At 38.5% G+C, this 22133-nt stretch overlaps 1 protein-coding gene across 1 annotated transcript in view; it reads left to right on the top strand.

Annotated features, from left to right (window-relative positions):
* Positions 1 to 479: 479 nt before the first annotated feature.
* The window catches only part of ntng2a (netrin g2a), a 72988-nt gene continuing 51334 nt past the window's right edge, over positions 480 to 22133 (top strand). The window contains exons 1-3 of the mRNA XM_060882113.1: positions 480 to 1047; positions 2331 to 3191; positions 21283 to 21926. Coding sequence (XP_060738096.1) covers positions 2979 to 3191; positions 21283 to 21926 — 857 coding nt within the window. The 5' untranslated portion in view covers positions 480 to 1047; positions 2331 to 2978. The remainder of the gene's footprint in view (positions 1048 to 2330; positions 3192 to 21282; positions 21927 to 22133) is intronic.

Raw genomic sequence — 22133 nt, 5'->3', positions numbered from 1 at the left:
TGAAATATCTGTAAAAATCAATGAGTCATGTATACAAATCGCGTTAAAATTTGACTCATGTTTAAGAATCATATGTGAAAATCAATGAATCATACGCAAAAAGATCATGCGTAAAATGAGTCACGTGTAAGAATCACATGAATCACACAACAAACGAATCGTATGTTAAAATCACGTAAAACGAATCATGTGTAAGAACCATGAAACGGTTATGTACATAAAAACGCATGCACTAAATGTGAAGAAAAAACGCTTCAAAAACCAAATGTATAAAAATCCCGTGTGATTATTCATACGTGAAGCTCATGAGAGGTTTTGTGCATTCTTTCAGTACATACTGGATAGAAATAGAGAAATCACTCACAGAGTGGTGTTGTGCTCTTTTATCTGAACTGCCTTCCGTGCAGAGATGTGAGATTTGTCTGTGGCCCTTTAAGCAGGGCGGGATGCCTGATTTTCCACTGGGACGCTTCCAGGCATCCAGCAGTCAGATAAACTTTAAGTACTGAGCCAGGAAGGCTAGACTGTAAGGTAGGAAGTGGACTTACTTTCAAAGCTCTACAAAAAAAAAGGGTATGTGAAACTTAGAATCAGGCTTCAGAGGAAGAGCGTTAGATTAGATTGCAGCAGGCTTGAACAGCATAAGATACAGTGAAAGAAAGGGGGCAGAAGAAGAAGAAGAAGAAGAAGAGGAGGAGGAGGAGGAGGAGGATGGAGAGATCAGAAGCGGGTGGGATGCTCCTGCGCAACGCGAGCGCTGTCCGTCCTTGAGCGCACATGCAGGACGGGAACTAACCTAAGACTAAAGCTGAACATGATTTAAAAACATTTACAAATACACACCCATATACACACACAGATGTAATACACGATAGAGGATTTGTGCTGCAGATTTACGCACAGCGTCGTGTTTAAACGCTTCTGGAAAGGGATTACGCATCATCTGAAGTTCATTCCCGATGAAAGAAGAAGAAGAGATGTCTTGGTTTCAGTACGAGCAGAAATCCTGGAACAAGGCACGCATGTTCGGAGAGATCTTTTCGCAAGGTAAGTTTAGGGATTTGAGCTTTACAAAGTGCGAGGTGAAGTGCTGCAGCTTTTTAGGACCATCTCCGAACTTTTTCCTCAACCCGCCTCCATACGCGCACGCTTTAAAACGCGCCATGTATTTCATTCTTAAATATCTAGTGGGACTCACAAGGTAAAGTTTCACCACGTTAAGCTTATTACAGTGGTTGAAGTCAATCTTAGAAAACAAAGCATACAGCTGTTTAACTTACACACTCAGAAATGGAATGAAAAGGAAAGGAAAGGAAAGGAAAGGGAAGATACCAAACTATACTTTATCTTGTAGATGAGATGCTACATATCAAGGATGCACCTTTTGTATCTATCTTTGACCTGCAAATGTGAATACTGTCATTCATTGATATGTTCATTCATCTTTAGTAAGATCAGGCTTGTGCAGGATTCAGAACCTCTCCCGGGAATTAGATTCAGAACCTATCCCGGGAACACTGGCTGCTGAAGTGGGAATACATCTGGGATGAATGTTCAGTCAGTAACGTGCACCTTCTTAAAACAATCCAAGGACTATAATTAGAGCACTGATTGTGCTAATTAAAGGTGCTCCAAATGATCCATACTGAAAGTAGAAAATGTACCACCATGCCAGCAATAAGGAAAAGTGCATTTATTATTTATTGTGAAAGATATTTAGGCAAAATATGAAACACTTTATTCATGTCACATGTCATACAGTTTAAAACACCTGGTTATATTAAATCACTTTTTCCTATCATTGAACAAAATTTTCATATTGTATAGATTGATTTAGCTTTATATCACTTTCTCTTATTTCATCAAAGGAACACTTCTAGATTTTCTTTTCTCTTGAGCGATCGGTGAATCATTTTCCTCCTGATTAAGAATGGGTCATGATCTTAATGATGCAAAGACTCTTTTAATACAGCCTAATGCTTTTAAAATGTATTGTGATAGCATGATATTTGAAACTGATGCACTAGAGTGAAAGATTAGGCTACGTAGTATATGGTATAGAATATGGCATGGGACGGCGTGCTCCCTGTGAGCGATGTGAACTTTGTGCACTTCGGAGTAGGTCGGGGTTTGGAACGTTCCTGGAAAAAAAATTGAAATAAAATATCCCTTTAAAATATTCTGCATGCACATTGGTATAAGATATATGTAAATAAATAAAAAAAAAATATTTTATTAGATATGTTTATTTAGATATTTATTAGATAGATAGATCATTTCTTGTCTAATTTTGCTGTTTAACATTTATTATTTTTTAAATTATTTCCCAGACAGAAAGTGGAAATAAAGCAGCTCGAACTCCGCTCAGAAATCTGACGGGCGTCAACATCGGAAACCTTTACAGTGTGAGCATCAAAAACCATATGGACTCATGGAAGATGATTCCTGATTCCTGGCTGAATTCCCATTAGTCAGCTACAGCAAACCTTTCATAGTAAATGGACTTGCCTCACATACAGTTTCCATCAATGGGACAGCTTTTTCAGGGACACGGAAAGTGATGAGAGATCTGATTCAGATCTTGAGCTAGGACAGCACAATACATTTTTTTGAATGACATTAAATATACCAGATTTATTCCGGGTTCTGAGTAAAGCATGAGTAAAGAAAACCATATGGACTTTAAACAGGTGAAGAGATGTCTTCACCAGCTGTCGGATTTCTAAGGCAAATTTTCAGGTTTATGAATTCAGGAGTAAACTTTTTAGAAGTGACTTTTCAATCCTGAAATGGAACAAAGTTATTTCTAGTTAATTCTAGACCTCACTTAGTAAGGAGAGAATTGAATCCACAGTGGATGATTGCCCAGCTTACGAATTATGAATACGTCTTGGTGTCGATGCTGACAGGCTCCACCCCTTTCATCCATTTGCCCCGCCCCCAACTCCCAGTCCTGGTCCATCATAGTGCTCCACACCATGCTCCTCCCAGTCTGCCTGTTCCTCCACTGTGTGCTCATTACTCTGGGCCAGTATGACATCTGTAAGTCGCTGGTAAGCACGGATGAAGGTCCCACGTGGGAATATTATGCATGTCAGCCTCGACCCGCTGCCATGAAGGACTTCATGCAGATCCGAGTGGAGCCACCAGACATCACGTGTGGAGATCCACCTGAGCGCTTCTGCACCCTGGTACACACACACACACACACACACACACACACACACACACACACACACACACACACCTATCATAGGTGGAGGGAATAATGGTTATGGCCTGGTCTCCAAAATTATGGCTCAATAGAGATCACTGCATCCAATCTTATTAATGTTAGAGACTGCAAACATCCATAAATATCAGAGATTAGGGATGGTGCAACATTTAAAATATCATATAACAATACTTTCCATCTATAGAATTCATATTTCGCAATATTTACCATACTTTTACTAACAAAACCCCAAAAGTGACATTTCTCAAACCAATTATATTCAATTTTATACTTATCTATTTATGGAGTGTGTGTGTTTGTGTGTGTGTGTATTGTCCTGTGACAGCTTGGCATCCCATCCAGTGTGTATTTCCCTGTTCCTGGGATATGCTCCAGATTTACAGCAACCCCGACCAGGAGAAAGCTAAACGATAAATGAATGAATAATAATAATAATAAAAAAAAAAGATGGCACAAGATTAGATTTTAATAAGCAATCATTTGCGTATCCCGGTCTATATTTAGAAACGTACTAACGATACTTGCGATTCTCTTATAAAAGGCTTATAGTGATAAGATCTATCATGATACTGATGTTATTTGATCTAATTGCGCAGCTCTGTGTGACCTGCATGAGTCTCTTGAATTAACATGGGTAGCTTTGTTCTTGTTTTTATCTTTACAGAAATGCAGTAGGTTGGTGTTTCTTAATCCCTGGCCCCTGACGGCAAAGCTTTGGGGAATTTAGCACAAGTTGCCTAAATTAGTAATACTGCAAATGCTGAAAAATAAGCATTAAACTAACGAAAGCTTTAAATAACCGAAAAAGTAATATAATTACTTATTTTGAAGGCACAAATGAGGATCGTTCAGTGATATAATTATGAATGCATAACCCTCAGCGTAACCCTAACCTTAACCTTTTGACTTTTTTTTTTTGTTTTTTTTTTTTTTAGAAATGCTGCAGCGTTTTAAAAAAACAAAACAAAACAAACAACAAAATAAAAGTACAATAGTCTCATATTGACCAGCCGAATGTCCCCACAAGGTCAAAACAGTCTGATATTCCTATCTTTGGTGTACCACAGGATACAAAATTATCAACCCACACACACGCACACACACACACACACACACCCACACGCACACACACACACACACACACATACACATCAGTACTTGCACATGACACCCTTTGTATAGTCAATGAAAGTAATTCAACCAGCATGAAAAAATTCAGGAGTATTAAAGGAATGTAAATGAAGCATTGGTTTGCACACAGGAGACGTAGCGTGTAAAAAAAAGGGCTTGAAAAGTCCTTGAAAAACTCTGGAACATTTTGAAGCATTTGTATAATCCTGTTTTGCTAAAATCCTAAATCTTAGTAAAAAAAATGGTTCTTTTAAGATTTTTTAGATAGGAAATACCCTCTGTTACGGGGTCAGGGACAAACCGGAGAACCCGAGGGCTGTTAAATGGAATATAGAGTATGGGATAGAGCGCACACACACACACACACACACACACACACACACACAGCCTGAACTTACCAGATAGTTGTAATGACATTAATGTGTTCATTCCTGATACCTAGGTTCATACAGATGTATTTATATATAATCACCAGGATATTGAGAGGAACTTTCAGACAGGTGGATATGAAAAAAAAAATCACAGCTTTTTACTTTTTAATGCTCTATAGTTCATGTGAAAAGTCTGAATTCCCTCGTGAGCTGAAATCTGGAAGGTAGAGATGTCAGGTATGTGCTCCAGCCATCGTCAGTGTACTGTAATCTCTTTTCCTTCCTGAGAAACGGATTAGAAATCACAAACGTGATTAATGGAAAAGCCATGTTCGCCTCAGCACCATGTGTGATATTGTGACAGCTTTGGTGCCGTGCCGTGCCGTGCCTTGCTGTGGGTGTGCTCTGAAAGTGAACTACACACAAGAGGCTGTTTATTTGGGAGGCAGGATACAGATGGAAATAGCATGTCATCATCTATGTCCTGCGGTATAGTAAAGAAGGAATAAATGATGACAGGGGTTGATGTACTGGTAAAGGAGAATATTTAACAGTGTGGACTGAAATGAAGCGGAGTTACTTTTACCATCTTGAATTTGATTATCTTTAAATTACATCATGTTCTGAAGCGGTTTAACCCACTTCACTTTTATCCCACAGCAATTTACTAACTGAATAAAACAACATGCTTTTTTCAGTTCATACTTATATTTAATATTAAGGAACATCCCCAAGGCAAGTTTTCTTCCACAATCCTTTCTTTTGAAGTTAATTAGGAAAAAAATGAAATAAAAAATAATATATATATATATATATATATATATATATATATATATATATATATAAAATAAATAAATAAATAAATAAATAAAATACACAGACTGTTTCAAAGCACTAAAACGGGAGACTCCTTCCATAAATGAGACCGAAACCTTCACCATTTCCATTTCAATAATTCCACAATGCTGGGGAGGGTTGGAAATGCCGCTCTTGTCTGTCTTCAAAACTTGAGAGCCCTGCGTAAGCCTTTCTTCGCTGTCTTTCTTTGTTTTTATCCGCTATGTCAATGTTTCAGTCGCTTTCTGCTAATGTCACACATGTGCACTGAACACTCTCTCCACCCATATTGACAAGACACGCCCCTTTCTGCTCATTGGCTACACGTTTGTTTTGTTTGGCGGCCCGACACAGCTTTCTGAAGCATTTCTCAAACAACGCACAGCACACCTTTAACGTGTTACTATAGCAACGGATTCAATTTAATTTATTTGTATTGTGCTTTTATTATTATTTTTTTTTTAGCAATGGACATTATACAAACATTCATATTATACAAAAATTCAAGATTAATATTAGACTTCTATTTAAATATGTTTGTATTTATCCCCAATAAACAAGCCTGAGGTGACTGAGGCGACTGTGGTGAGCACAAACTCCCTTAGATGGAAGAGGAAGAAACCTTGAGAGGAACCAGACTCAAAAGGGAACCCATATATACGAGGACGAGCACATTAATCCAAACATCATTTTAAATTACCGTCACAGCCGATGTTATAGAAAAGTAATCAACACCAAAGACATAAGTGAATGTGCAAGATTCAATAAAACGAGGTTTATTCGAGTTATTAGACTTCTATGCATTTTGCTGCCGTCTGTAATGATGAGTACGGCGAAGACAAAAAGATCGTATGCGTAATTGTGAATCTTGGTACTCTAGGCACGTATCGTGAAATTATTTTCAAGTTCGTGTTTACAGATTTTACAGATCTACTTCGTGGACCACCGTGCTATATTAATGCCACTAAACCACCAGATTTTTGGTAGCATGTCCTCAGGCAAAGAAGTGTGAAGTGTAAAGACTCGCTTGTGCCCGGGGCATATTGCAGGACTTGAATAACCTAATTCCTGGGGCTAGGATTTACTCAGGGAGAACATCTAAACTGGACAGCTAGGATTTATATTTATCCACTGGAATACTGTGATATACTACATACAGTAGAAGCCTTGTGATTGAGGCTGACGTGTGTCTGTCTGGTTAACATGTTGATTGTGATTGTGTAACAGCTTCAGATACCATTCACACACACACAATCCATTTTGGACCTTTTCTTGTTTTTGTGCTGGTATCATTCATTCATTCATCTTCTACCGCTTATCCGAACTACCTCGGGTCACGGGGAGCCTGTGCCTATCTCAGGCGTCATTGGGCATCAAGGCAGGATACACCCTGGACGGAGTGCCAACCCATCGCAGGGCACACACACACACACACTCATTCACTCACCCAATCACACACTAGGGACAATTTTCCAGAGATGCCAATCAACCTACCATGCATGTCTTTGGACCGGGGGAGGAAACCAGAGTACCCGGAGGAAACCCCCGAGGCACGGGGAGAGCATGCAAACTCTACACACACAAGGCACAAGATGGAGGCGGGAATCGAACCCCTGGCACAAGTGGTTAAGGTCAGGGTTTGAATTCCCAGCACTGTTAAGCTTCCAAATGTTGAGCAATTTCCTTAGCCCTCCCTCTTCCAGATGTTCTATCCTAGCTGTCCCTGCGCTATGACCCTAAACTCCTTAGTTGGGATATGTGCCATCACAGAGCCAAGTCTTAGCACAGCAGCGGTAAACACCAACACAAACACAAACACAACATCAACAAAGGCGGATGTTGCTTTACTGTTAATGCTCATGGTTTTGAGAACCTACATTGGCATCCAAACACGGCGAATCCTGATTTAAAATGATTTAAAAATGGCACTAACGACATTCTCTTTTGTCTTGTTGGTCACAGTTACCCCGCCCCCAGCCCCTGTTTTGGTGCTACATACAGTAAGAACTACTTTTCTTGGTTCAGAGCCGGTGCTTTGGGTGTCGAAAAACAAAGAACTGATTTTAAATTAGGCTCTGGCTCTGAACCAGCACTCAAACTGCTTTGGTGGAAAAGGGGCAAAGGGGGGCTTTGGTAACTCAAGTGGTTAAGGCTATTGGTTGTTGATAGCCCCAGCACTGCCAAGCTGCCACTTGGGCCCTTGAGCAAGACCCTTAATTCTCCCCGCATCAAAGGCGCTGTATCATAGCTGCCCCTGTGCGCTGACCCCAACCTTTTGCAAGTAAAAGAATTCCACTGTGCTCTTATGTATATGTGGCAATAATATAGGCTTTCATGTCCCCATTTTTGTCTTAGTGTATGATTTCAATGCAGAAATCACACAACACCAAAGTAGTTTGTTGTAGTACTGGTTGGTAAAGGATTGCCACGCTGGTTAATCTCCCTCTAAGACTCGCCCAACTGATAGTTCAGGCACTGAATTGATTACAGAATAATTTCATGGAGGATTTGTCCAGCTGGGCTGCTACTACGTTTCGAGCTGTAGACCGAGCTCTTTCAGAGACGGGATGCTAATTCACATGTTTAGCGCACGGGGATAAAAGGAAGCAGTGCATTAGGGTTGGTCTGGGCAGCGTTTACTAGGCGACGTCACTCTCTCTCTGGGTACCATGTGGCACGTGGGCTGGGGAGCACTGACTAACTGGAGTGTTACAGTGTTTGCCACTGAAACTGATTTTTTTTTTTTTGTAAGGCATGTGCATTTTTTTTTAGAACAAAAACTTTGGATATGAAGTGTGCTGGTGAAGTCTCGGTGTTAAAAAGTCACATTGCTGCCGCATTCATGCTTCAGTTCACTAGACAGCAAGTGACACACCAGAACATTCACAATTTAGGGATTGTATTCTCTATGTGTCTAGACTCATCCCGACTGCATCAATTTATTACCTTAAAGAAAAATTCACTATGAATATTTACATTTTTATATACTGTAATTAGCCATTATATGCCATTATGTCATCTTCTGAGATGTATTTTTAATTCATTTTTCAGTCATTGAAATTTTACATTAGATAATGCTATCCTACATTACCCACAATGCACCATGTGATGTCTCACTTCATTTCTTCCTGAAGACAGAAACACAGCAGCACTTAATATTTTGTTCATCAGATATGTCTTACTTTGTCGTCTGTATGAGATCTGCTTCCATAATTTCATGCAATAAAGTCGTGCTCGTCAGAACAACACTCCAACTGTACCTGCAAAGCATTCTGGATCTTGTAGTCCAGGGCACACTCTCTCCTCAAAGTCTACTTTACTTTCTCATTAGTATGACATCATTCAATCAGAAATTAAGAAATCACCTTCCCTGACCTGCGTAAACTCCTGTGTAACTGAGATAGCAACCATGACGTGAGACTAGCAGACAAGCTCGATCTTCTCAAAAGAAACGATAACAACAAAAATATTTCATTTAATACACATACAGCATACTACAATTACATCTTATGTAATATAAAATTATACCATGTAATTAAATCGAATATTGTTAACGTATTTAGAATTACTTTGTTGCTGAGTTCGAAAGTTGGTAGGTTTCATTCATCTTGATCAAACTTCCAGGTTAATCGAGATTCTGATGCCATTCACTTAATCTATAGACACTTAGTCATCATGCATACTAATACAGCATGTTAACTCGAGATGTCTTTGTGAGCTGAATACACAGGAGAGGGCTTTAAGAGACAGGAGGAGACACGCGTGTGTGTGTGTGTGTGTGTGTGTGTGTGTGTGTGTGTGTGTGTGTATGTATCTGCGTCAGCACTTTTCAACCCGGATCAATAAAAGCTGACTGATCATCAGACCACTCTGTATTCAGACATTCGGGGGCCAAGCACTTTAAAACAGCACAAACCTCCTGGCACTTCAGAACCTTTCTCACTTTACTCAGTATCCATGAATTATGATTTTACACACTGTATATTACTAAGTAGTTTCACAGCTTGGATTCAGACAAGGACCAAGGAAGTTCTGGTTATTAACTTTTAAAATGAGAAAACCTCCAAAAACGTAAATAACTTAATACACTATAGTCGATTTTTTATTTTTATTATTATTGATACCTCATGTAGTATTAATCATTTTTTCTGATGTTCTGAGAATCTTGTGCTCAACCAGTCAGGCTCGCTCAAGGACGCCACTAGGGCAAGACTTTCACCTGCTGCTTGACTAGTAATGCAAGCCATATATTCGATATAGTATGGATGCTACTCCATTAAGCAGCTATTATAGTGTGTACACTTGACGTGCTTCCCTTTCCCTCCTCCTCACTGAAAGCAAGTTAATTGATCAGCAGAAGCCCTCCAGATTCAGTAACTTCGCTTTCTTTGGAGAAGCTTTCCGGCTCATTAAAGATTTAGAGGAAATTTCAGTCACTCAGCGCCCACAGGAGATGCCGTTGCATTTTTACTCAGCGCCTTTGCTCTTTCCTGAACGTGATGTTAGCTCCTGCTGGAAGCCTGCTCTGTATGTACGGCTAATGAGAGAGAGAGAGAGAGAGAGAGAGAGAGAGAGAGAGAGAGATGTGAGAGGAATGTGAAGGCAGGATCTCAGCTTAGCTAAGCAAAAAGATGAAGCCTGACCCTTTGCTGCATACATATCTGATCATCCCAAGCGCATCTGGTTTTGAAGCGATACCCAAACTTCCACTGTTGAGATTCTTACAGTAATAAATCTGTTTTGGGTTTGTTCTCAGTGCCATCTGAGGCGTTATCTTGCCCCATATTGGAGTTGCTTATTTCAAATGCACTAACAGAACAAGCTAAAAATAGCAGCTGGAGAGGATCTACAGAGCAATGCATAAGGGAAACATTTGGTCCATATTTTATGAGATTTCAGTCAGGAACAAATACGCTGGTGCTCACTAAACCAGAGACGTGTGCTATGTTTTAAAAGAACCTTTGTAGTCGAACATTGCAGGTTTGGTCCAGTTTTTTTTAAGTGTGTGTGTGTGTATGTTTGTGTGTGTGTGTTTATGAATTTTGCATGAGGCTGAACTGCTTCCTTACTATTCCATGGTCCCACAAGAGAACAAGCCCATCCTGTTCTGTTTGTGTCAGTGCGCTATAATTCCCAGCTGCCTGTTTTTCATGCCTCCTCACATCTTCTAGGATTCTTCGAATTGTTGCAGATTCATATGCTAATCCGTTGTCCAGTCAGGGCAAGGACATGGTCGCTTTGTTTTTTTCATTACTGGGTGATTTCTTTAAGTGACGTGACATACGGCTAAGTACGGTGACCCATACTCAGAATTTGATCTCTGCATTTAACCCATCCAAAGTGCACACACACACCATGAACACTCACACAGTCTTGCGGCGCCCAAGGAGCAGTTGGGTGGTTCGGCACCTCAGTCGTAGCCGGCCCGAGACTCGAACCCACAACCTTAGGGTTAGGAGTCAGACTCTATCTCACTATAAAGAGAAGGATATGTAGAAATATCAAATATTGGGATTTCCGTGCTGATAAACCACGTCTTGTTGTTTACAACTCTAACTGACCTCTAGTCTAATTTAGTTTAGTTTAGTTATGGATTGTACAGATTAATATAAAAAGAAATAAATAATAAAACTTTATTAGATAGATGCAAGCACCACATTTCATACATGCAGTATAATATTTCAAGAATCTCTTAATAATACGTTATGTTTCCACCCCCACACATTTTTTTTCATGCTTACAGGAAGTGCAACACATCACAGTCCACTGTGATAATGCAGTGCTTCCTCTGAAATGTACATTTTGGTGACTCAGTTATTGAGATAAAAAAAGCAGGGTGCAAGTTTACATCTTTCTTTCTGTCCTGTTGATTATCAGTAATGTGAAATGACTTTAAACATACTTACTTTTTTTTTCATGTCATGGGGAAATCCAGAATTAAAATGTACTCATACACTGAAGCTGGCAGTAAAATTGGGTTAAAATGGTAAATACAGTATTGCTCTTAGTTTACTTCTACTTTATGTGTATACTACTAGTTAAAATTCAGACACACATATCTGTACAAGGTCTAGCTCCTAATTTCAGTCATTTTTAAATAATAATAACGATAGTATCACTATTAATTAATCCAGTGACCAGGGAAAGTTTTAAACAAATCAAAACTATGTGATTCATTTTTATTAAACGATTCAGTGTCTTTTTCGCTTGGGGGATTTCACTGTAGGTATATACTGTTATTTTTCTGTATTAAAGCAAATCCGGTAGTCCGTATGATATGCATTTGTAGCTTTGGAGAATCACTGTATCATTGCCACCATGAGTTATGGAGTGTGCTTTAAGCAGCTTAACACCTGCATCCAAGGTTCTTCAGACTTCCCTGAATTCCTCTGACCGCAGGAATTGCTGAAACAGCATCCTGGTTGCCACTGCATCAGTGTTGAAGTTACTAACAGAGACGCTTGCATGGCAAAGTAGCATTTTTAGAAGTGTCTCATGCTGTTCTAATCCATTTCAGTCCATTTCATTCATTCAGTCATTCATTTTCTACCCGCTTATCCGAACTACCGAACTACACGGGAGCCTGTGCCTATCTCAGGCGTCATCGGGCATCAAGGCAGGATAACTCATTAACATAACTCTCATTCACTCACGCAATCACACACTACGGACAATTTTCCAGAGATGCCAATCAACCTACCATGCATGTCTTTGGACCGGGGGAGGAAACCGGAGTACCCGGAGGAAACCCCCGAGGCACGGGGAGAACATGCAAACTCCACACACACAAGGCGGAGGGGGGAATCGAACCCCCAACCCTGGAGGTGTGAGGCGAACGTTCTAACCACTAAGCCACCGTGCCCCCCGAGTCCATTTCAATTTTACTTTATTTATAATGTTTTAATTATACACATTGTCACAAAGCAGCTTTATGGAAATCCAGATGTTGATTTTTGGACTTGGGCACCATGGGAATTGTGCAAACAAGCCACAGTATGGAAATGATCCTTCTTTGTGAAAGCTCATCTCTTTCACAACACATCACAGTTTCACAACAACTCTAAGATTACATAATGAAGAAACCTTAAGATGAACCAGATGTAAAAAGGAGACAAATACAAATCATTAAACATCTACAGCTGTGTACTATAAAGTTTATTCCTAAGTGTTGAAAGCTTGATTCGTTTGGGAATCCAAGGATGAGCACAATACCATATTGAGGCTGCTGTGAATTCTGCAGACAATGAGGTTTTAACCCTCATTAAATAATTCATTAAATAAATGGAACCCAGGGGACACAGTGGGTAGCAGGTTTGCCTCACACCTTTGGGGATGGGGATTGGATTCCCAGCTTTGTCCTGTGGCTGCAGAGTTTAATCTGTTCTCCCAGTGCTTCTGGGGTTTCCTCTGGGTACTCAGGTTTCCTCCACTGCATTAAGACATGCATTGTAGGCTGATTGGCATCTCTAAATTGTCCACAGTGTGTGCTTGTGTGTGTGAGTGAGATTGTGGTAGCTCAGTGGTTAAGGTGTTGGACTACTGACCAGAAGCTTGTGAGTTTAAATCCCAGGTCCTCCTATCTACCACGGCTGGGCCCCTAAGGAAGGCCCTAACCCTCATACAAATGAATAGCATCAAAATGCTATGTATCTGTATTATTCAATGTCAATGAAGATCATCTATCTATCTATCTATCTATCTATCTATCTATCTATCTATCTATCTATCTATCTATCTATCTATCTATCTATCTAATAGAATATGTATGAGGTTAAAAAACACTATGAAAATACTATTGACAAAATTAGGTGTTATTGCCTTTATATTGCTTTATATGTTTCTTTATATATTGTTTGTGTCTATGTGTCTATGATTTATGATTCTAAACCTCTATAACAAGCGTTAGAGTTCGCTGATGTCCATGAATTTTCTATGGAAAGTGTGTGTGGCTAATGACTCATATATGCTAATGTAAATATATATGCACATTTTTTTCAGAGCATAAGTAACCAAAAAGGGACATGTTGAATAAACCAATGTTGCGTAACCCATGCATTTTGCCCATGTGGGATGTTTTACACAACTCAGAAGGTTTGCAGGATTTGCCGGATGCAATATACTGTAGATAAAGTCAGCAATTAATTCCTTTGGTCAGACATTATTGGTAAGTAGTGCAGCTTTCATGGCATGAGGTTTATGGGTATCAGCTTGTTGATGATAATGACTTTTGGCGCATTTGAGGCCCAGAAAGCTTCTCTAGAGCAATACTATAGAAGAATCATTTATGATTCCCAGAAGAGCCTGTGTTTGATTCTCTGACAAACCTTCATATTCTTTATTAATAATTTGGTTGCACTGAATGATCTATACACATAATGGCAACACATTATTCCCTATGGCACCAACAAAATGCCTCCATCAATCAAAAGATTCTTCAGGAAAGAAAACAAAAAAAGGTTTTTCTATGGCATCTCTCTAAAGATCCTGAGAGCATAGCTTAGCAGGAATGTCATGGTTTTTAAACAATGGTTCAAGGGAGAACATGCAAACTTCACACACACAAGGCGGAGGCGGGAACCGAACCCCCAACCCTGGAGGTGTGAGGCGAACATTGAGGCTTGATTCTGTAATGACAAGGGACAGAAGCAGACCCAAATGCAGGATAGCTAAAACAAAAGGGATTTATTAACAAAAACACAAAACAGGAACACAGACTTGAGACAGGACCAAACAAAACTAAGACCACAGTACATGCCGCGCTGCACGAGGCAACGCGGCACAGTTAAATACAAAAGACAATGATAACACAATAAGGATCAGGTGTGACGACAGGGAGGAGCAGACGAAGGCGGGGCAGACACGTGACGAGAAACGTAAACAAATGCACGTGGCCAGAGTCCGGGCAGAGTCCTTACAGATTCGTTTGGGAATCCAAGGATGAGCACAATACCATATTGAGGCTGCTGTGAATTCTGCAGACAATGAGGTTTTAACCTTCATTAAATAATTCATTAAATAAATGGAACCCAGGGGACACAGTGGGTAGCAGGTTTGCCTCACACCTTTGGGGACGGGGATTGCATTCCCAGCTTTGTCCTGTGGCTGCAGAGTTTAATCTGTTCTCCCAGTGCTTCTGGGGTTTCCTCTGGGTACTCAGGTTTCCTCCACTGCATTAAGACATGCATTGTAGGCTGATTGGCATCTCTAAATTGTCCACAGTGTGTGCTTGTGTGTGTGAGTGAGATTGTGGTAGCTCAGGGGTTAAGGTGTTGGAATACTGACCAGAAGCTTGTGAGTTTAAATCCCAGGTCCTCCTAGCTGCCACGGCTGGGCCCCTAAGGAAGGCCCTAACCCCTCATTCACTCAATTGTATAAAAGAATGAAAGAATAATAATTTGGTTGCACAGAATGATCTACAGTATACACATAATGGCAACACATTATTCCATATGGCGCATTTTTAAACAATGGTTCAAGGGAAAAAAATTATTTTGTCCCAATCCAATTTGCAATCATTTCTATTTATTATCCTAGAATTTTTATTTATTTTATTTTTTTTTTTTTTTTTGCAATTTCCCTGTACAACACTAACAAAGAGGAATCTTTGAGCAACCTTTTATCAAAGATCCAGAGTAGAAAAGGAACTATTTTAAACTACTAATGCCACTAAGAAATGCCGTAGTGAAGAGAAATCTCCCGAACAAGAGGATTCAGGCTTTCAAGGGAATCATTCAGGATTTTCAAGAACCATTTAAGAGCTCCAACTAATCTTTGAAAAGGTTTTAAAAAATAACCTTTAAGAGCTTGTCTATGTTGAACTCTTAAAGAGCTTTTAACTACCCAAAGAGCCGATAATAAAGCTTTTTTTCTAATGGCAAAGAATTTGTACTGTATATTCTTCAATGATTTCTTTAACTACAAATAGTTCTACCTAGAAATATTTTGCTCTTTCAAAACATTTGAGAATCTACGAACGTTTGGCCATGAATAAGCATTACATGCCAAAATCATTGCATACTTGCCTTGTAAAAGCTTAGTAGGAGGTCAACTAGATGTTTTTTGGCACTATAAACATTAACTCAAGTCACATCCCACTACGGTGGCCGGGAAGTGCAAAACAAATTAACAAAACCCAAACCAAATTAACAAAACCGAAAACACATTAACAAAACCCAAACCAAATTAACAAAACCGAAAACACATTAACAAAACCCAAACCAAATTAACAAAACCGAAAACACATTAACAAAACCCAAAACACATTAACAAAACCCAAACCAAATTAACAAAACCGAAAACACATTAACAAAACCGAAAACACATTAACAAAACCCAAACCAAATTAACAAAACCGAAAACACATTAACAAAACCGAAAACACATTAACAAAACCGAAAACACATTAACAAAACCCAAACCAAATTAACAAAACCCAAACCAAATTAACAAAACCCAAACCAAATTAACAAATCAGAAAACACATTAACAAATTCGAAAACACAACGACAAGTCAGACAACCCAGAAATGGTAGTGTATCGTTTTTGAATGGAAACTTACCGATCATTGGACAAGACACCTGTCACTCAAGATATACAGGTATGGAATCTTATGTGTAATGTGTAAAGTTCTCCGTTTAAATAAAGTTCTCCGTTCAAGAAAATAACAGAATTAATCCACAGTAATCCATTCCATCCATCCATTCCAACTTTTCCCTGTGGCAGACTGTTGAACTTCATGTATACTTTGAGTGACAGGTGTCTTGTCCAATCACAAACTATACCAACCGCTTCCGGGTTGTCTGAAATGTCGTTGTGTTTTCTGATTTGTTCATTTGTTTTCTGATTTGTTCATTTGTTTTCTGATTTGTTAATGTGTTTTCTGATTTGTTAATGTGTTTCATGCACCGATTCAGACAACCCGGAAGCGGTAGGTATAGTTTGTGAATGGAAACTTACCGATCATTGGACAAGACGACTGTCATTAAAGATATACAGGTGAATGAAAGGTGTCTCGTCCGATGATGGTAAGTTTCCATTAACAAATTATACCAACCGCTTCCGGGTTGTCTGACTTGTTAATGTGTTTTGGGTTTTGTTAATGTGTTTTGGGTTTTGTTAATTTGGTTTGGGTTTTGTTAATGTGTTTTCGGTTTTGTTAATTTGGTTTGGGTTTTGTTAATTTGGTTTGGGTTTTGTTAATTTGGTTTGGGTTTTGTTAATGTGTTTTCGGTTTTGTAAATTTGGTTTGGGTTTTGTTAATTTGGTTTGGGTTTTGTTAATGTGTTTTGGGTTTTGTTAATTTGGTTTGGGTTTTGTTAATGTGTTTTCGGTTTTGTTAATTTGGTTTGGGTTTTGTTAATGTGGTTTGGGTTTTGTTAATGTGTTTTCGGTTTTGTTAATTTGGTTTGGGTTTTGTTAATTTGGTTTGGGTTTTGTTAATTTGGTTTGGGTTTTGTTAATGTGTTTTCGGTTTTGTAAATTTGGTTTGGGTTTTGTTAATTTGGTTTGGGTTTTGTTAATGTGTTTTGGGTTTTGTTAATTTGGTTTGGGTTTTGTTAATGTGGTTTGGGTTTTGTTAATGTGTTTTCGGTTTTGTTAATTTGGTTTGGGTTTTGTTAATGTGTTTTCGGTTTTGTTAATTTGGTTTGGGTTTTGTTAATGTGTTTTCGGTTTTGTTAATTTGGTTTGGGTTTTGTTAATGTGTTTTCGGTTTTGTTAATTTGGTTTGGGTTTTGTTAATGTGTTTTCGGTTTTGTTAATTTGGTTTGGGTTTTGTTAATTTGGTTTGGGTTTTGTTAATTTGTTTTGCACTTCCCGGCCACCGTATCCCACAGCTACAGGATTCTTGGTGAACTTGGGTTATTGTCTTGGGTCTTCATCCAACTTCCCAAATGTGTTGTGAACTTCAGCTTATCCGCTGAACTTTAAATGAACTAAATTAAACGAATGAATAAGGATTAAATGAACTGAAATGAAGTTAACTCTAACTCTAACACCCCCCACCCCCGCCACCCCCCCAAAAAAAACCCACAAATAACTGTTTCACCAGGATCACTGACCACATTTTAACCAAATACAAAGTATTTGTTCAATTTCCATTTATTAATGTGTGTGTGTGTGTGTGTGAGAGAGAGAGAGAGAGAGAGAGAGAGAGATTATGACTGGTGTTGTTTATTGTAAGTGTTTGTTGCCTTTTTGGACTCTTTTATCATTTGTAATGTTGCTCCCATTTAAAACAGTTTGGCTCAAGCCCAGACATTTTTAGGGTCATGATTGAGGACAATGTCCCGTCCAGAGACAAGCTGTTTCGTGTTGAGGTTTTGTTCAAACCAACCATCGAACATACCCTCTCTAATGAATGTTTTTTTTTTTTCATTGGTTGTTGCGTTAAATCTTACCCAAATACAATAGTGCTATATTCCGATTGGCTATTGTGTAGCCTCTTTTTTTGATTGGCTGATAAGTGTCAGGCTCGACTAAGAACTCCAGGGGAGACGCGCTTGATTCCTGCCCGGTTCCATAGAGACAGCGGTGCAGATAATACTTAATAGTATAAGTTTTTCTGCGTGACAAATACAATTTGTGGCGGAAGAGTGTGAGAAAAGACCGAAATGCGTGACTGTCACTCTCAATGCGTGATACTTGACAGCCCTGTGTATGTATGTATGTATGTATGTATGTATGTATGTATGTATGTGTGTGTATGTATGTATGTACAGTATGTATGTATGTATGTATGTATGTATCTATGTATCTATGTATGTGTGTGTATGTATGTACAGTATGTAGGTGTGTGTACTGTATGTATATATGTATGTATGTATGCATGTGTGTGTGTATGTACAGTATGTATGTATGTATGTATGTATGTATGTATGTATGTATGTATGTGTGTGTATATATATATATATATGTATGTATGTATGTATGTATGTATGTATGTGTGTGTATGTATGTATGTATGTATCTATGTATGTGTGTGTATGTATGTACAGTATGTATGTATGTGTGTATGTACAGTATGTACAGTATGTATGTACAGTATGTATGTATGTATGTATGTATGTACAGTATGTATGTATGTGTGTGTACTGTATGTATATATGTATGTATGTATGCATGTGTGTGTGTATGTACAGTATGTATGTGTGTGTACTGTATGTATGTATGTATGTATGTATGTATGTATGTACAGTATGTATGTATGTATGTATGTATGTATGTATGTATGTATGTATGCATGTACAGTATGTATGTGTGGACCAGAGTGCACATGAGTGTATTGTACAACACTCTACTTTGCACCTTGTTAGCTGTGACAAGATTCCTGTCAGGCTAGTGGCTGTGGGGGTTTAGCATGAAAGCCACCTGGAGTAGCAGCTGGCCTGGATTTAGTGTACTGGGTAAAGGACTGAGAAGCAAAGGTAACATAAGGTTTGCTATGCTAAGATTAGAGTTTTGACTCTGCCAAGATTAAGCTTTAATGCTGTCTTAGAAGGATTGTATATGATATGAAATCATACTAGATTGTTCTCATAAGCACTGTTTCTGATCCTGCATGTAAATCTTACAGTATACTGAGAGTGTACAGTATTTCTATTCACTGTTTAATTCTTGATTGTGATTGATCAGAAGCTCTAACAGGGGTAACTTAAATCACAGGCTTATATTAACATGCTTGTTTTAACATGTTATCGTTACTATAGTAATAACTCTTTCACAGAGATCTAGCCTAGCGATAAGAAAATTCATAAGAAAAAACGTTGCTATTTAACAAAGAAAATGGACACATTGCCCCGGTGAAGCTTTCTGTAAAGAGATATTAAATATTTATGAAAGCAGACTTTAGTCAGTGTCAGCACATTAACCATCACCATTAAGTTTTTCCATCATGAGGAAAGTCTTTACTTTATGGCTTCTTGATACCATGACAAGCTGAACTAACTACAGGAAACAACTACAAGTTGTTTCATGGATGTGCCTCAAACTTAAGTGTAACTACAAATAGATAAAAAGTATATGTTGTTCATCAGTAAATAAAAACCGCTGTGGTATAAGTGGGATAAAATATTTGAAGAGATGCAGTTATTGGAAAAAATCAAGTTTGGTAACAGTACCTTGGCTATATATTATTCCTTATATTTTTCTGTGTAAAAAGCTGTACACTACATTATAGCTATATTAGGTTGCCTTAGATGTGACTGTTTTAAATCCGATTTATCTCCAGTACGAATGTATTAAGGGGTCAGGGTGACCACATGGCCGTCCGTCGGCTAATCCTTTCTGTGTCTATGTCACTAGAACACTGGAGCAAATGTGTCCAGCCTTTACAACTATACAAATGACAGAGGCTTTAAAATGGGACGAAGTTAATCTAGTGTTAAGCAGTATAATCCAAACTGCCATGAAAGGCAGGCCTGTTAAAGCAGTGCAAAATATTTCAGAGAACTGAACTTCACCAGAATGTTCACAATCGCTCCAGGTGAGCTCGGTTGACCTGGATGGTTTTTTTTCCTCCTCTCCATTTACTAATAGATATCCTTGGACATTTTATTTTCTGTATTTTACAGCATTGTCTTGTTGACCCTATTTAAATGTGATCTGTTTTTATCCTTAACTATTAGCAGTGTAAGTCTTAGACACAAAAAAACCCATTGGCACATTTGGGGAATCTCTTGATGTTTGATGTGTGCTTTTCTTTTATTTTTATAAGAAAAATAAACAATCAACATTAAAACCATTAAAAATAAATTGTAATATAGAATAATTATAATGAATAATTCTATGTAGAATAATAATTTTTTGAGTATGAAACATACACGTGAAAATGTCAGGATCTATAAATATACCTGAACATGCAACTTGAAAATACTCTCATGGAGACTTAGTGCATAGAGGATTTGAAACATCAGTAAGGCTTCCAGACTAGAAGCTTGTTTGAAGCCTTAAAAACCGTCAAAGACACAAAAAAGTGTATTTATTCTATGCGTGTGTTTTTAAAAATTCACAGTTTTGTTTAATTAACATTAGTTTACGTAGCATGCCAGACAATTCCCAGACGATTCAGCAAAGCTAAAATCATTAAATGACCATTAAAAGCATGTTGTAGATTTCTAATATTAGCTGGTAGACATACCAAATCAGTGGCTAAGAGGTTCTATGATGTAAGCTAATGTTCATTTGTTTAGTCAAATTCAAATTTTATTAGTCTAATACACAATCATAGAAGGTATGATGTTCAGGGAAATGTTTTGTATGACTGTGTTATAAAATTATAAAAAAATATATATAAAGAAAAAAGTGTCATGGAATAAAATATGATTAGGAATAGAAGAGTAAAAAAATTGTTAAGAGTAAAAAATAAAATTGGAATGGAAAGTAAAATAAAATAAAATTAAGTAAAATGAAATAAAATATAACAATAAAATAAAATAAAATAAAATGGATTCAGCTGTACAGTACAGAGGAAAACTAAATATATGAATACAAAAATATTGCACATGAATGCAATACAATGACTGATGTATGGTGATGTATGTATGTTTAATTCAAAGCTAGTGAATGTCAGTCTGCGTTTAAGCTAGAAGCAATGACATTTTGTAGGCCAAAAGCCTAAGATCAGAATCAGCCTTCCACAAACAACAACACATTTTAGACTTCTTTACTTGTCTTCTTGCTGATCAGTGTTGTTTTTTGGTCCTGGTTTAGGAAAATCCATACCTGTGTAGCGATGAATGTGACGCGTCCACTCCAGACCTGGCCCACCCGCCACAGCTGATGCAGGACAGCGAGCGCACCGGCCTCATCACCTATTGGCAAACAGTGACATGGAGCCGCTATCCTGAGCCGCTGCTGGCCAACATCACACTGTCATGGAACAAGAGCCTGGAGGTGACGGCCGACATCGAGATCACCTTTGAGTACGGCCGTCCCACCATCATGGTGCTGGAGAAGTCATTGGACAAAGGGCGAACCTGGCAGCCATACCAGTTTTACGCCGACGACTGCTTGGAAGCATTCGGTATGCCACCTAAGAGGGTGGAGAATCTTTCGGCCACCAACGTGACTCGGGTCATCTGCACAGAGCAGTACTCACGCTGGGTGGGCTCCAAGAATGAAAAGATTGTGCGCTTTGAGGTTCGGGACCGCTTTGCTATTTTTGCAGGGCCCAATTTGAAAAAAATGGACAGTTTGTACACACGCATGGAGAGCTTGAAAGGATTGAGAGATTTCTTCACGTTTACTGACTTGAAGCTCCGGCTGCTGAAGCCTGCACTTGGAGGAACGTACGTGCAGAGGGACAACCTGCTCAAGTACTTCTATGCCATCTCTAATATTGAGGTCTTTGCCAGGTAAGACATCACATTATCATATTTTTGCCACAATTTTTTTTTTTAAAAGTTTTTCTCCATCATTTATCATATACTGTAACAACTACCAACTGGTAAAGCTAATGGGTGTTTCCTCCAGTACACATGGATCCATACAAATGCCTGTCACACACTTCCCTTTTCCACATACACAACCTCATAGAGACCTATGATTGACTACTGTTGCTG

This window comes from Tachysurus vachellii, chromosome 11 (assembly GCF_030014155.1).
Source record: "Tachysurus vachellii isolate PV-2020 chromosome 11, HZAU_Pvac_v1, whole genome shotgun sequence".
In the NCBI taxonomy this organism is placed as follows: domain Eukaryota; kingdom Metazoa; phylum Chordata; class Actinopteri; order Siluriformes; family Bagridae; genus Tachysurus; species Tachysurus vachellii.
The sequence above is the reverse complement of the archived record's forward strand: the minus strand, read 5'-3'. Positions and strand labels throughout refer to the sequence as shown.